We start from the raw sequence: 17,576 nt of genomic DNA on the forward strand, positions 1-17,576 counted from the left end.
TATTAGTGAATTCCATGTTTAGACTTGAGTCCCATCTCCAAGATATCTCATTACCTACAGGATTGCCTTATTCTGTAATCCATCCTGAAGACTTAGGCCCCTGGGTACTTAAGTCTCCAACCAGCCAGAATCCAGCTCACAACTATCACCCACAGGACCTTTTCATCAGCCACTCCAAGTCTGTGAAATATTTATTTATTTCTTTATTATTATTATTATTATTATTATTAACTTTATTTGTACCCCGCTAGCATCTCCCGAAGGACTCGATGCGGCTTACACAGGCCGAAGCCTCAAAACACAATACAATAGAAAACATAACACAACAATAGCAAAGCAAATCAAACAATAAGCAAAATAACAACAATGGCAGTACATCAAGACATTATTAAAAACTGGTTCAGCCGGCGCACTGGGGTACAAGGGTTAAAAGTGCTGAAATGGCAGGAGGCACGTAGGATTAAAAGTGCGGTGTGCAGCGACGATTAGTTATGCTAAGGTGCTACTAGGACTTGGGGTGGGGATTCCTAGTCTGAGAAGGCACAACGGAACAGCCAAGTTTTTAAATTCCTTCTGAAAACGGCTAGAGTAGGGGCCTGTCTGAGATCCTTTGGGAGGGCGTTCCAAAGTCGGGGGGCCGCCACAGAAAAGGCCCTGTCTCGAGTCCCCACCAAGCGCGCTTGCGACGTGGGTGGGATCACGAGCAGGGCCTCTCCAGATGACCGAAGCGAGCGTGTGGGTTCGTAGATGGTGATGCGGTCACGCAGGTAGGGTTGTCCCAAACCGTGTAGGGCTTTGTAGGTGAGCACCTGCACCTTGAATTGGGTTCGGAAAATAAATGGCAGCCAGTGGAGCTCCTTAAACAGAGGCATTTCTATGCCGCCTGTCTCAGCCCGAAGGTGACTCAAGGCAGCTTACAAATTGGAACCAATTCGATGCCACAAATAGTCATAAAACACAATTTAAAACATTTAGCACACATTATAAAAACCATGTAAAATCATTAAAATTATATAATCACCAGTGCCTTCCTGTAACTCATTTTCAAAAATAACCTGCTGGAAGAGCTTTGACAGATAAATGAACTGCATTCAAGACAGAATGAAAGATCTATCTTTTCCAGCAGGTCTAACCAATTTAAAAGTGTGAATTTTAAATGTAAATTCTATTTGTATTTGAATATATCTTTGAATTGTATTTTAATCATTACATTAAATATTTGAATATTTTGTGGTGGCGTGTTTTAATATATGTTATGGTATTTATTTTATGGTGATGTGTTTTAACTGTGTTGTACCCCGTTTCAAGTTGTGAGGAGAGGCAAGTAACAAATAACATTTATTGTGTATGTATATGCAAATACAGGTATTCCAAAATAAAAAAAATGCAAAATTCAAAGCATTTCTGCTTCAAAGCATTTCAGATAGGAGATATTCAACCTGTACATTTTTAATATCTGTATGTGTTGCAAGGTATTGAATAATTGCCATATGTAAGCCGCCTTGAGTCCCCTTCAAGGTAGAGAAAGGCAGGGTATAAATAGAGTACATAAATAAATAAATAAATAAATAAATAATACTTTAATACTACTTTAATTCCCATGACTCCATCCTGTGGGATCTTTTGGCAGGGGAGGGAGTTGTTTGGAGAGGCACTTTGAATTGTTTGCTGGATAATTACAATACTTTACTTTCATGACACAAGCTGGAACTATCTAAGAGAGAATGTGGCACTAAACTACAAATTCCAAGAGTATATGATGAATTCATAACAATTAAAATAGTTTCAAATTGTTACAACTGTGTAATGTGGATAAATTCTGCACAGGGATCCAACTCACCATAATGTAATGAAATGTGAACATCAAAATGCAAGATTTCTATGTCACAGAACTATGAAGATAAAACAGAGCTGTCCCATTTCATCATCATCACAATCCAATTATAGAGCTTATTCAATACTGTGCATAATGGGTTATGATTTTCCTGCCTGGAAATCACATCATACTATGCTTTTCTTTATAATTTTGTGACCACCATTGGCCATCAACTCATCAGAATCTTGTCATTTTCTGCCTAGAAAAAAAGATTAAATGCAGTTTTCTGATCACTTTATTCAGCAATACGTCTATTATTTTGTAGAAGTTGATATCCTGCAATAGTTTCTAAAATAAGTGTTGCTTCAACCAAGAGAGCTTACAAAGAAAGTAATTCCTAAAGAACAAAATGAACAAAAACACCAGACTAAAATGCAACTCCTGCATATTTATTGGCGTGTTTGTTCAGTTATATATCTGTGGCTAAAGAAATCTGGCCTTTTGTTAAACAGTCTGCCCAATGGCAATAAAAGAGATGGGTCCATTTCCTGCAGCTTCATTGATACACCACATGCATTCCCACACATGGCATTAGGGCAAAGAGTTCAATGCACATTAATTTTAAACATGTTAAACTCAATACTGCTTCAATATCGATATTTGACATTTTGCATGACTCTTCTATGCAAAGAGAGAGAATACCCAGAACATGAAAGAGTATACAATAATGGAATTGCTTTTTTAAGAGATATCACTCAAACATTGTGCTATTTCTAGTGACAGATTCAGCTTCAGAACATAGTTCCTATTCTCCAAGGCACTTCAAACACCTTACCCATTTGTTAGGTTGATACACCACATGTGTGCTAATAATGACTACTATAAATAATTCTTAATTGGAGTTATTATGCTGTAATTCAATTTCTATGGTACATGTATACCAGGAAAGACACCTTACTTCTCTACAGAACACTCGGACCACTATATTGTATAGTGGTCAGAGTGTTACTATCATTATTATATTTACATATATCCTGCATTTTCTTCAATTTGGGATTTAAAGCAGTTCACATAAAAACACACACAGTTAAAATTTACAAAAATTCAAAAGTTAAAACATTATTAAACTATTCAAAAATTAAAACTAGTTAGAAACATGAATTGTAAAAATCACAACAAAATAGCAGACAGAAAGTCAGGCACCTTGTATGCACCATCCACTTAACCACTTCTTAAAGTGTGGCCCCCAACCACAAATGGGTTCTTAGCTCTATTGTCAAATACTACCACGCCCATCCCCAATAAAAGAAAGGCATAGTTCTGTCCCACTGAAGTTATAGTTTCCCAAGAATGGAGGGCCAAATGAATGGCAAGAGCCACCATCCCTGCAGCCTCCTGGGATCAGCAGCAATCCTAATGCCATAGCCCTCAATTCTCCACCCACAAACGCACCCCAGCTCAACTGTTCAGCCTGAGCTAGTCCACAGCAGGAAGCCCCCAGAGTTTCACTGGAGATCATCTCATCGCCTCACTCTCTCCCCCCACTAAGTTGCAACTCAAATTGCTATAATGTATCAGGCACCTCCATTTCTAGACCCTCTACTACAAAGTATATTTCTATCTTTCTATTTTTATTTTTATTTTTCTCTTTTTTATTATTCAAACATGTGCATAATGAATTAAAACAAATAAGGCAAATAACTTTTCCCATTCTACACTCAACAATGGTGAGACCCCCCCCCCTTCACCCCTCTTTCCATAATTAGTTATAATTGATTTGAATTTTATTATTTAGATTTTTAGATATATATACCCCCAAATATTTTAGCTTTCTTTCCCCAGTTTTATCCCCAGGATATAGTTTGTATTTCGTTTAGCTCTTTCCAGAATAGGTTTTTATGTAAAATTTCTGATTTTTCAATATTTTTCAGAAACAACTTCATGAAAGAGCAACAAACAGAATACTTAGGGAGCGATGATCACATTAGGTTTTCTTTCTCCAACCTCCAGTTAAAGAACTGAAAATGCTTAAGGTCTTCCTCCGTAAGAAGAACTCAATGAATTTCAATACAAATTCTTCAAAACCAAACAGTAAAGAAATCCTCATTCATCCACACTGGCCACATTCCCCAAGATCATAGAATCATAGAATCAAAGAGTTGGAAGAGACCTCATGGACCATCCCTTGCCAAGAAGCAGGAATATTGCATTCAAATAACCCCTGACAGATGGCCATCCAGCCTCTGTTTAAAAGCTTCCAAAGAAGGAAGCAGAGAGTTCCACTGCTGGGCAGAGAGTTCCACTGCTGAACGGCTCTCACAGTCAGGAAGTTCTTCCTCATGTTCAGATGGAATCAATAGCCAGCACATGAAGATCATGTTATATCCACCTGTCACATAGATGTCAATATGAGAAATAAGATAATCGTAATTCAGCACCACCAAACATGAGGCTCAACTCTCAAGTATTCAAAGCCATCTAAGTCATATTTTTATTATTAATGGCTTCCATTATTACCTGTTGCCTGCTTAATCAACATTTTAAATTACTGTATATTTTTGTGGTACACTAAGCTATCCAAAATAGTTTAGCCTTGAGTTAACAAAAGAACTATAATTCCCTTTCTTTTTCAATCTCCAAATCAAACTTAACACTCAGATGTAGATAACCTAAAATAACATGGAACATATATTATTCTTTTCTTATTATTTCTTTTATGAATCTTTTATTTCCATAGTACCAAAAATGAAAGTGATTGATATTTTGTGTCCACATCATGTTTTCCAAAAGCCGTCTGGTGTAAACTATGTTGAATGTTTGCTATTGGACTAACAAGTTTCCTTAATGGCTTCAAAAAGGCACAAACAACAAAACGTGTTCTCTTAAGATTTCCACTGTGTTGTTAGTCACCATTATTTATACAACAAATTGCAAGGAAAAGCTGGATCACAAAAATGTAAAATTGTCAAAATATCCAAGAATTCAAACCTTTTATCTATACGTTTTTAAAAAATGGAATATGTGAAAGCAAGAGGTGATAGATCACATCTAAAGATACTTCTACTCTGATAGCAGTAGACTTCATAGGGATAGAATTCTTCCATCAATGAAAGGCCATCAGATAAGTTTTGGCTATAACCATAAATATACCAGTAGTCTAGATTGCCCTCAGTATTCCTATCAGCATTGTGCATTGATTCCACAATGATTGATGGAGACCTATGAAGAAACTCACTCATTTGAAAACATTAAGCCACACTGAATTTGTTCCCATTTGCTTTCATGACTGAGTCCAGTAATTATTTTTTATGTTTGCTTTGACATCATTCTACTGGGGGGTTTCTAGCCCTACCAGCCAAAAGGCATTGGAAAACTATTCAGCTGTGCTCTTTAGCAGATTTGTCCTAGTCAGGAAAACAATGGAAAATGCAAGGGGAAGTACAGAAGAGTTATGGTTGAAATACATAAACTTAAAATATTCTGAAAGACAACTTCAAGACCACCACAGAAAGCAATGCATAAGACAGGACATTTTCCTGATAGCTGTTCATCTGAAGGCACACTTAGTTTCAAGTCAATAAGAAATCATTTTTAATCCTCATCAGAAATGCTATGTTGAAGGCTGACAATACAAATTCAAATGAAATAAGAACTTAAGATATTCTGAGCAGTGTTCCTCAACCAATACTGATTGATGGCTTGAGCAGTCAGAGCTTTAGGAAACTTCTTTTTGTCCTTATTCCTTCCTTCCTCTGTGCATGTTTCTGTCTTGCTCTTTCTCTACAAGAATCTACACTGAACTGTACAGGTATTCCATTTCAATGGGATGATAAATATCCAAACAGCATGGAAGCAATTTAAAACCCCAGGAAATTATTCATATGTGACACTACTATGCCCATTTGACTCACTTCCATGAATTTTGTGTCACATGGATGTTGTTCATACAGAAGGAAATGTGGAAGAAAACTGTCAAACTCAACCAATGTGGATATTACATTGGGATCCTATTTAGAACATTGCCATTTTGAGCTGAATGTGTGAAAAAGATCCTAATTGGCTCAGTAGAAACACAAAAGACCTGAAATCCTCCCACTACTGCAGCACAAATGGTTCCAAAAGCACAGATGCTGTGAAATTCTGTATATCAGTGGTTCTTAACCTATGGGTCCCCAGATGTTTTGGCCTTCAACTCCCAGAAATCCTAACAGCTGGTAAACTGGCTGGAATTTCTGAGAGTCATAGGCCAAAACACCTGAGGACCACATGTTGAGAACTACTGCAGTAAATTGATGATTGTTGCTGTAAACCACAGGTCTCTTCCATAGTGGGCATAGGGTTCTTAGGTTCTGGTTTTCATGACTTCTGAAGAGAAATGACAATTTTAAAAAACAAAAATACCTCTGGAATATGACCATATCAAACTGCAGAGCCAAAAATGCCATGTACTACTAAAGAACCAACGTATTCAAATCAAAATTGAAACTTGTTGTTTGGAAGTGTACATCATCACTAAAATATTTCCTGCTGGGAACATTCCGCTCATACAACCCTAAGAATTGGTGTTTCTCAGTGTCAAAAGCACACATTATCTTCGGCTTGCAGTTATGCTAGGGGTTTTTTTCTTTGCTCAAAGTGAATGTGAAGACCCAGCCCAGGACCATCTCTGCTACTGAGTGGAGGGGCTTTCTGTCCCCTGTCTTGATCTCAGAGGATTGCCCCTCACCAACACACCCCTCCACTTTGCTTAAAATGGAGGTCTCCTCATCACCATCACATGCCCTTTGGACAGGAAACATACCAAGGGACAACAGCCTATTGTTAGTCCCAACTGGATTTATTTTGTGGAATCAACAGATGTTATCTCTGTGCTGACTCACTATTCACTGTGTCTACTCTACTTGAGATTGGCAAACATGCTCTAGTCAAAAGTTTAATGGGAAACCACTTGAGAAATCTAGTCTCATTAGATGATCTCACTTGTTCTGAACAATATTTCAGCACAATTCCCAAGGCCCTTGGAGTGTAGAAAGACCTCCTGACAAGGAGCCATCCAGCCATAGATATAGATAGATATGATTCACACGCACAGATAATAGTATTCTAGATTTGAAAGGGACCCTTAAAGAAGGACAATGATATGTTGCATGTTCCAGGGCAAACCACACAATCTCTACATCAACACTGACAAAGAAACAGCAATAAATACTGTCTACTCACAAGCAGAAAGACATTACATATATTAGAAACCAACACTTTCTCATTACTTTATTTTCCAGATCAACAGACTGTGCCACAGCAACGCGTGGCAGGGGACAGCTAGTACTGAATAAATCTTACATTTATTTCATTTTTTTAAAAAAAGTATCCGACTCTATGAATGTTTTGTAAAGGTTTCCTCATGTTTTCACATTGATATTTCTTGTGAACTGTTTCCAGTAAAGTGAAAAATAAAGAAAGAAAAATGTACCTGACCCTCATCATAATTCCTTAACTGTATTTATTCCATTCTACTTTTTATATCATCTCAAAGTTTGGTTTTTGCTTTTTTCATCCAAGTTCTCAACAGATAGGAAATGGTACAAAATCTTTCCTGCAATATATACATCGAGCTGTGAATTTGTCCCACTTATGTAGGACCACACTGTGGAGATATATTCCTCTTCATTTCTAAAAACAGTGTCTCAAGGACAGAGGAGAGTGTATAAGTGATATAATTATAGCTGAGATATCAATAGGAAATCTGGGGCAAACTACCATCCCCCAGCCAAACATATCAGCAAGGGTCTGAGTAAGGATAAAATTTTAAAAGTCTCAGCCCAGCCTATTGTATGCTAAATGAGACCGAAGACATTATTAACAATCATAAACAAGGTTTCTACATCATCCTTTCCTGATATTATTTCCAACCATACAGGGTTTCACTGCAATTTATTTCTCTTGTATGCACACATACAAATACATAGAGATATACTTCACATTTCTGAACATTTCACTCAGAGCACCTATTTTAATGAGATCTCAACATTACAATCACATTTTCTGCACTCACCCCAGGAACCACCATCGATGTGAATGGCTTTTCAAGCTTCATCCCCTTATTGATCATTTGACTGAAAAAAATACAAGCAGCTGTTCACTCTCAGCATGCTACTGCAATTCTTTTTAGGGATCAAATAATTTTCAAATACTGTATTTATTAGTGCCTTTTAGAATTCCCTAACATCGTATGAGACTTGACAAAACCAGGATGCAGTCTCTCAACCAAGTCTCTCTGCTACATTGCCTTAATAATCTCAATTCAAAAGAATTCAGAAACAGGTCTTTTACCATCTCCAGTCTCAGCCTGCTGCAACTGTTCTCTATTATAACCTTTCTTCTTTCTAGTTAGTAGATGCTTTCAAAAACAGCTTTCCAAGATTCAGGAACAAAACTGATTCTGGAAGGGAAATAAAGGGAAGTAATATAAAAATAAAACACAAAAACAAATAAAATATGCCCCGGGCAATCACAGACAACTAAAGCTTGCACAATTCTGCATATATCTACTTAGAAGTACTGATAATTAAGTTTCATTGGATTAAAAAAGATTTTACATATCCAGATAATATATACAGAATCAATGTTTCCGTTCTCTTCATTTGTGAGATTCAGAAAAGAGAAGTTCTCAGATAGGATTCCAGTACAATTTACCACAACATCAGAATCTTTTCCAAGACATGACATAGAACCTGAGACTCAAGCACAAGTGGAACTGGCTGATACAGGGTTCAGGACAATATATTCTGTTCCCCAAAATAGAGAAAACCATTCTCAACTAGTATTGTTCACTTTCTTATGGTCAATGACCAGCTCAAGACAAGAGGGACACAGTTCTAGCTCTAGTCTAACTCTAGTCTAGATCTGGCCAGCCTGTTATGTGCAGCCTCAATATGTGACAAGCTTGTTACTGTTGATTTGGGGGAATACAATTCCCCAAATTCACTGACCAACACAAGAGAGAATACTCTTGCATGACTCAATCCATTTGATAAATTACTCAGCCCCTCTATATCACTGGGAATATCTGCATCTAACTAAATATGTTTTGTAGAGGTAGTACTCTGACTGAAAGCCATCTGTTTGTCATAGCATGTGCCTTTTCTAAGTATTTTACATTTAGCATGCTGCCTTTGTAGTACAAAAAAATTGGCCTTAAATGGCAAGTCTGATTGTTGGGGCACCTAACTGCAAAATTCCCACTATTGCATAGCAAGAGGTTAATTGCAGAGCATATGAATTCCCCTTAACATCTAATTTGACTCTCAGAATAGACTCTGACTGCAAAGCCCTAGTGCTTTGCTATCGGTGCCTTCAGCAGAATTTGCATTTAGAAAGAACAAAATCTGTTGTTCTGCAAATGCTGTTCTTCAGCTTCAGGGATTGGAGTGCGGAGTGGCGGTGGAAGATACCCAAGCAAAAACACCTAACTTTATAGAGAGAGAGAGAGAGTTTAATATGGCTCCTAAATCTGAAGATTTTTTTTATTACAGACAGCTTGGAAACCTTCCTGAACCTGCAGAAATACTTGGTTTCCATCTGTCAAGCTCTGACACTTCCTGTTTCAGAGGCCAACATTTACTTGCTGCATCAAGGACAGATACCGAACACTTTCATAGAGAAATCTAGTTTACAAGAAAGACTCACATTGGTTTTTTACTGATATGCTAATCTTCTGAATGATAATGAGGAGGAAGAGAACACCAGTCAAAAATCCAAACATAATTCCTGAACTATGACCTAAACTTGTATATTCCAGGAAGATGACTATCCCACAATTTCAGCTTGGAGAGTTGCATTTAAATTCTAGAGACTGTGAAATTGAAGACCAAATTATACCTTCTTCATTTCACTCTTCCATTTATGACATGTCAATATCTCACTATAGCATAACTACCATATATATTGAACAACAAGTTGATCTCAAGGATAAGTCGAGGGCAGGTTTTGAGTCCCAAATTATAAAATTTGCAATTGCCATGACCCATGAAAAAGTCAAGGGTATATCTTGGGGGCATCTAAAAAAACTTTCTCTCTCCTTTAAATGCATAGATGAGACATACGGTACTCAGGAAGAGCTAAAGGGAAGGATAGGATAAGATCTGTTTATCTGAAGGGTTACAATGAGAGAGAGAGAGAGAGAGAGAGAGAGAGAGAGAGAGCACTACAGTATTCTATATAGGTTGCGTCATTTATTCCTGAGTATCGATATGCATATTGTACTTTGTGATATTACACACTTTTAAAATTGCTATTTTGCATTACATTTGTTGGAGGTTTTTTCTTCTTTTTCAATCCTCTTCATTCTATGGGATCTCTTACATTTTTGGAAACTTTTCCCTCCTTTGTTTTGCCCTCTTTGGCTTGTGACAGAGTTGACTCTAGGGCTTACTATTCCCAGATGATAAAAGCACAGAACAGTAGTCTCAGTGCTGTATGTTATAGGATTATGATGAGGATGATACAGATTGCAGCCAAAGAGCAGCCAGTCTTTCAATAAACTGAAGAAAAGCAGTATTTCTGTGAATACTTGCATACATTAAGATACACGTTCAAGGCGAAAACCTCCCATTGATATTTTAAAATACATTTTAAAAATAGAGGTGCCATGGGATAATTATGGATTGCCCATAGGCTGCGTTTAATAAGGTATCCTAAAATGCACAGCAGTAGTGTTATTGCTGTTTATTCAAAACTGCCTAAGAATTATCCCTGTACTATCTGAGCCACTGGTGGCACAATGGATTAAACCCTTGTGCCAGCAGGAATGAAGACCAACAGGTCAGAGGTTTGAATCTGAGGACAGCGTGGATGAGCTCTCTCTGTCAGTTCCAGCTCCCCATGCAGGGACATGAAAGAAGCTTCCCACAAAGATGGTAAGACATCAAAACATCTGAGTGACCCCTCGGCAACATCCTGACAGACAGCCAATTCTCCCATACTAGAAGTGATTTGCAGTTTCTCAAGTTGCTCCTGACACACCAAAAACCCCTGTACTCGGAATCCGAAACCAGAGACTTCTCTAAACATGAAGAACATAAGATCAGTTGTGACACCAAAGGGAAGGGTATGTATTCAGTGAAAGGCCACACTTGAGGAAAGGTGAAATTCTCTTTCTTCCAAGATCCTGCTCATAAGCATAATAGAAAACCTATCTTAGTTCCAAGACCCAATTATGTGCATGTTTTTAATTAGCTATAAATCTAGCTGAGCATCCTCATTGTCTTCTTTCACCTGCAGACATGCATTATGTGACTTCCTGCTACGGGCTGCTAGTAAAACATTAGGCAGAATGTAGAGTGCATCTAGAAGTAACTACCGATCAGGGATTTTTGCTGATGGCAAGCTTTTGCTGTGCTGAAGGTTGTTGGCACAGCTGCCTTAGGTTTCAGGGGTCTCTCTTGCTGGGTACTTTAATCAATGTGTACAGGCTAATATTTGAGGTATGAGTTTAAAATTCTGCAGTTAAAGTGTTTATGGGCCTTGAATTATCAAAACCTACTGGAGAGGCAAACATCCAGCTAAGTAAACCATTGATTATGGTACAATTAAAATTAGCAATCTTTCTTTGAAAAGCCTGACAGCATATTTCAATCTGACACATGCATTGGACTATGGCTGGATCTACACTGTCATATAATGCAGTTTGAACCAGCCTCTTGAGACCAGGGTATAGATCTCTACTCAGCCATGAAAATGCACTGGGTGACCTAGAACAAGTCACGCTTTCTCAGCATCAGAGGAAGGCAATGACAAATCATTTGAACAAATCTTGTCACGAAAACCCCACGATGGGTCACCAAGAATAAAAAATGACTTGAGGGCACACAACAACAACAACAACAACAACAACAACAACAACAGGCAGAAAAATCGCAGTGTTGCCAGGCTTATATCAATCATTTCCAATCACTGGGTTGCTGTGAGTTTTCCAGGCTGTATGGCCATGTTCCAGAATGTTTCTGGAACAGCATTGGCAACAAACTGTCTACAGTGTGAGAAGTTGAATAAACGGTGCCTTTTCTAAGTATTATAGAAATTTGGTATCCTAAAATGTTTTGCACTGTGTTTATTCACAGATCACTGCTAGCAGATAGATCACAATCTATATAGAGAAACTAGAATTTACTATGCAAGAGTTGCTCATCCTATTTGGACTCCCTTTGCACCCTTCTCTTCCAGAAACCATATTAATGAAGATGACTTTCCCATAGGACTCTTTCATATACTATATTATAGTGCCTCTTTCACTGCCATGACAATATCTATCTATAGGCACTAGAGAACTCTGGCTGAGCATTCTAACAACCCTTATCAAACTTCAAATCCCAGGATTCCATAAGACGTTACCATCACAGTGAAACTGAAATTATAGAACTAAAGTATACCTACCTATATCTCCTAGAAGCCAAGATGACTTTGTGCTTTGACCATGAGAACAAATAACTTGCTAGGAAAGACAATTAGCTTGGTAAGTTAGGAGACAGCAGGAAAAGAGAAAGACTCCATTAGATTAATGGACTCAACCAAGGAGCCAAGGCCCTGATTCTGCAAGACCCGAACAGAGTTGTTGATGATAGGGTGACTTGGAGGTCATCTATACTGTAACCATAAGTTTAAGTCAACTTGATGGCAGTTAACAATAACAGTGCAGTATGAAGGGCTCTTAAATGTCATAGGCATCCTCCACAGGAACAAACGATGCCTATTTTACCCACTTCTGCAGCATGTAATGTTGCAATCTCTTGATCAATCATCATGGTTATAGGTAAAGGAAAAAGAAGACTATTGGGAAGATGAAGTATCTGCTGCAAGCCATCATTCCAATTTTGGCCTTCACCGTATTAAACTGAGACTAATAAATATGAATGGAAAGGACAGCAGGCTCACAAAGAAGACCAATGGGCTTGCTAGCAATCCTATTAGAGATTAATTCTCCTGCAAACAAAAATGATATGATGGAGAGGGTATAATGTCATTTTTGATTGGTGAAGAACCCAGGTAGCAGCAAAGAAAACCAGGCTGTGTTACTGTGAGTTTTCCGGGCTGGATGGCCATGTTCCAGAAGCATTCTCTCCTGATGTTTCACCCACATCTATAGCAGGCATCCTGAGAGGTTGTAAGACCTGTTGGAAGCTAGGCAAAATGGGGTTTATATATCTGTGGAAAGCCTTCATTTCATCACACTAGAGAATGGATCTACTTTAAATCTGATTTCTGCCTCCTGCAGAATTCTGGGGTTTGTTGTTTAGAGAGGAGCCTTTAACAGCTTCACTAAACTACAAACCCCAGAATTCTGAAGGAGGCAGAAACCAGATTTAAAGTGGATTCATTCTCTAGTGTGATGAAGTAGTCAAGCTGAATTTTCCAATTGTTTGAGTAATGCTAACAATAATAACAGTAACAATAATAAATGTATAAATCTCCTTGCAGCTCGAGGCTGGGTACAACCAGGGGCAGCTCAACCCATTACGCCAGGGGTCCTCAAACTAAGGCCCGGGGGCCGGATGTGGCCCTCCAAGGTCATTTACCCACCCTCACTCAGGGTCAACCTGGATCGACTTGAAAGCACACAACAACAACAATCCTATCTCATCAGCCAAAAGCAGACCCACACTTCCCATTGAAATACTGATAAATTTATATTTGTTAAAATTGTTCTTCATTTTAATTATTGTATTGTTTTAAAGTGCTTTTTGCACTACAAATAAGATATGTGCAGTGTGCATAGGAATTCATTCATGTTTTTTCAAATTATAATCCGGCCCTCCAACAGTTTGAGGGACTGTGACCTGGCCCTCTGTTTAAAAAGTTTGAGGACCCCTGCATTACAAAAGGAAGCATTTGCAGTATAGTTGATTTTGCCCAGGGGCGCTCTTGAGGCGCTCTTGGGGGAAAATAGACCTTGACATATGCGAGTTGTAGTTACTGGCATGTATAGTTCACCTACAAAGAGCATTCTGAACTCCACCAATGATGGAACTGAACTAAATATGGCACACACAACTCCCACGAGGAACAGAAAATATATATAATATCAATGATTGGTTGGGGGGGAGGGTACCAAAATACTGTTTGCTTACCGTTGAAAATTACCTAGGGCCGCCTCTGGGTACAACACAGACCCGTAGGCCAGGATTTTTTTGGGGGGGGGGAGGGCTGAGTTTGGTTCGGGGGGGGGGCTGAGTCTGAGTGAAAGAGGGTCTACCCTAGCAAACCTTTTGTATCGTTACCCCAATACCCCCATGCATATGAGATATATTGAGCATGGTGATCAGATCATGATATGAATAAACACAACAGTTTAAATAATGTACCAGTAAGGCCTTCTCGAGGACCACCATGAGAATTCCGGGGGGGGGGGGGGCTGAAGCCCCTGCGCCCCTGCCCCTCCCCCCGCTACATGCCTGGTACAACATGGTTAAAACCTAGAATAACAGAATTAGAAGAGACCACATGGGACATCTAGTTCTGCCCCCTACGATGAAGGAAAAACACAATCAAAGTACTCATGACAGATGGCCATCCATCCTCTGTTTCAATTCCTCCACCACTCTCCAGGGCAGATAGATAAAGCACAAGAGTATGAAAATACATATAACAAGAGACACACTTAAAAGTTAACAGTAGAAATCTGACGCAGTCAATCACCATAAGCAAGGATGGAGAAGGTGCCGGGTTTCCTCATCTCCCAAACACGCCTTTTCCCTCAACACAGATAAAGAGTCCATTCTCGTTCTGTATTCAATCCGTGCAATAAATACAGCATACCCACAACACAGCAGAGGAGGGAGCCTCCAGCCCTCTTTAAATCAAACTTTGGAGTCAGCATTTTTTCCCCGATTTAGATCCGGAACAACGTACCAGAGGACAGAGGCGCGCGCACAAACAACATCCCTTGCAGGAAGGAGAGGGAAGATGGGGAGGTTTATCCACACAAATGCATACATTACACACCCTCTGTTCCTTCCCTTCCTCTAACAAGTGTCCCTTGAAACTCTTCGCTGCCCGCTTCGTCCCGAAGCACCCTTGTCCTTTGGAGAGGAGGCCAACGTGTCCCCCCAGAAGGACACTTCTCCACTGAGGAGGGAGCCCGGGAGGAGATAAAATAAGAGAGGGGGGGGGGCTGGGAAAGCAGGGCTCGCTTCTCCATGCCGGGTGGGTTCCAAATCCCCCTTTTCCCCAGGCAGGTGATGCTCTCCCACCCGCTTGGGAGAGAGGGAAAGGGAGGAGGGGCCTTGGAGTTGGGGACCGACCTTTTTGTCTTCTTTCTCGCCGCTCTGCCTCTTCTCCTCCGGCGGCTGAGGCAACTGCGGCGCGCCCTCCTCCTCCTCTTCCTCCTCCTCCTCTCCGCCGCCGCCGCCTCTTTCCCGCCCCTCTTCTGCCTCGCGCGGCGGAGCAACTCCCTTCACCTCCATCTTCCCCTCTTGGCGACCCCAAGACAAGACTTCCCGCCAAACCCTCGACGCCTTTCCCCCCTCCTCCTCTTTCCTTCTCCCCAAACTGAGGGGAAGAGAGAACGCAGCCCGGGAAAGGGGCTTCCCTTCCCTCCCTCACACGACGCGTGCCTGAGCGAGGAAGGCTTTGTGCCCCCGCCTCCCCTTCTTCGGCTTCCTCTGCTTGGTTCGCACGCGCCGTGCTCGGAGCCTCGAGGGCGCGCGGTGGCCTTCAGCCGCCCCCTCGCGCCATGGCACACAGCCCGGCTTTGGGCGAAAGACACACTCCCGTCTCCTCCTCCTCATCCACGCGCTCTGTCTCTGTCTCAACCCACCCCACGAGCGGGAATGGTGGGCTTGGTCGTTCTTTACTTACTTAGGCGATCCCTCGTTGGCTGAGTAGGATAGTCTTCTAGGATCAGTATTCTAGGTGGCTGTGGAGCCCTGTTCTTGACCTGAATCTTCTCCTGCAGTGAGGACATTGGTTTCCAGGTGGAACGCGGTCCCAATCGGGGTTAGCTTGATGCGCCTTCCTCTTGGCACATTTCTCTTTCACCCTCCATTCGTGCCTCTTCAAATTCTGCAGCACTGCTGGTCACAGCTGACTTCCAGCTGGAGCACTCAAGGGCCAGGGCTTCCCAGTTCTCAGTGTCTATGCCAGAGTGTTTAAGGTTGGCTTTGAGCCCATCTTTAAATCTCTTTTCCTGCCCACCAACATTCCGTTTTCCATTCTTGAGTTCAGAGTAGAGCAACTGCTTTGGGTGACGGTGGTTGGGCATCCGGACAATGTGGCGGGTCCAGCAGAGTTGATGGCAGAGGACCATCGCTTCAATGCTGGTAGTCTTTGCTTCTTCCAGCACGGTCACGTTCATCTGCCTGTCTTCCCAAGAGATTTGCAGGATGTTCCAGAGTCAGCGCTGATCAAATCGTTCCAGGAGTTGCATATGACGTCTGTAGACAGTCCACGTTTTGCAGGCATATAGCAGGGTTGGGAGGACAATACCTTTATAAACAAGCACCTTGGTCTCCCTACGGATGTCCCGGTCCTCAAACACTCTCTGCTTCATTCGGAAAAATGCTGCACCCACAGAGCTCAGGCGGTGTTGTATTTCGATGTCGATGTTGACTTTGGTGGAGAGATGGCTGCCAAGGTAGCGGAAATTGTCAACATTTTCTAATGTTACACCATTAAGTTGCATCTCTGGCATTGGAGAGAGGTTGGCTGATGTCTGCTGGAACAGCACTTTGGTTTTCTCAATGTTTAATGACAGGCCGAGCTTCTCGTATGCTTCTGCAAAGGTGTTTAGAGTGGCTTATAGATCTTCTTCTGAATGTGCACAGACAACATTGTCATCAGCATACTAGAGTTCTATAACAGATGTTGTAACCTTGGTTTTGGCTTTCAGTCCACTGAGGTTAAACAGTTTGCCATCTGTCCGATAGATGATTTCCACTCCAGTGGAAGCTTCCCACTGGGTTTGGATGTACTCTCCCAGTGTCCTAGACAAAATAAAGTGTCTATTCCAGGCATAGTTCAAGATTGGGAAAGGCTTACAGCAGGGTTGTATACTCTCACCCAACCTATTCAGCTTGTATGCAAAACACATTGTGCAATGTGTGGGGCTTGACGAATGCAAGGCTGGGGTAAAAATTGTTGGAAGCAACATTAACAACCTTAGATATGCAGATGATACCACTTTGATGGCCGAAAGCGAGGAGGAACTGAGGAGCTTTCTAATCAAGGTGAAAGAAGAAAGTGCAAAAGCTGGGTTGCAGTTAAACATTAAAAAAAAACCAAGATTATGGAACAAGAATGATTGATAACTGGCAAATAGAGGGAGAAAACGTGGAGGCCGTGACAGACTTTGTATTTCTAGGTGCAAAGATTACTGCAAATGCAGCCAGGAAATCAGAAGACGTTTACTTCTTAGGAGGATAGCAATGACCAATCTCGATAAAATAGTGAAGAGTAGAGACATCACATTGGCAACCAAGATCCACATAGTTGTTGTTGTTGTTCATTTGTTCAGTCATTTCCGACTCTTAGTGACTTCATGAACCAGCCCATGCCAGAGCTCCCTGTCAGCCGTCACCGTCCCCAGCTCCTTTCCCGCCCCTCTTCTGCCTCCAGTCACTTCAAGGATGCCATCCATCCATCTTGCCCTTGGTTGGCCCCTCTTCCTTTTTCCTTCCATTTCCCCCAGCATCTTTGTCTTCTCTAAGCTTTCCTTTCTTCTCATGATGTCACCAAAGTACTTCATTTTTGCCTCTAATATCCTTCCCTC

General features: G+C 40.8%; 1 protein-coding gene across 4 annotated transcripts in view; it reads right to left on the reverse strand.

Moving 5' to 3' along the window:
- RBMS3 (RNA binding motif single stranded interacting protein 3) overlaps window positions 1-15,561 on the reverse strand; it is a 911,371-nt gene extending 895,810 nt beyond the window's left edge. The window contains exon 1 of one of the 4 annotated variants that reach the window (XM_060781878.2): window positions 15,112-15,557. In XM_060781878.2, the coding sequence (XP_060637861.2) occupies window positions 15,112-15,273 (162 nt within the window). In that variant the 5' untranslated portion in view covers window positions 15,274-15,557. Of the gene's footprint in view, window positions 1-15,111 lie in introns of all 4 variants that reach the window. The other 3 variants (XM_060781880.2, XM_067470220.1, XM_060781881.2) reach the window with 3 other exon arrangements.
- Between the last annotated feature and the right edge of the window lie 2,015 nt (window positions 15,562-17,576).

The sequence above is a fragment of the Anolis sagrei genome, chromosome 6 (assembly GCF_037176765.1).
Source record: "Anolis sagrei isolate rAnoSag1 chromosome 6, rAnoSag1.mat, whole genome shotgun sequence".
Lineage (NCBI taxonomy): Eukaryota > Metazoa > Chordata > Lepidosauria > Squamata > Dactyloidae > Anolis > Anolis sagrei.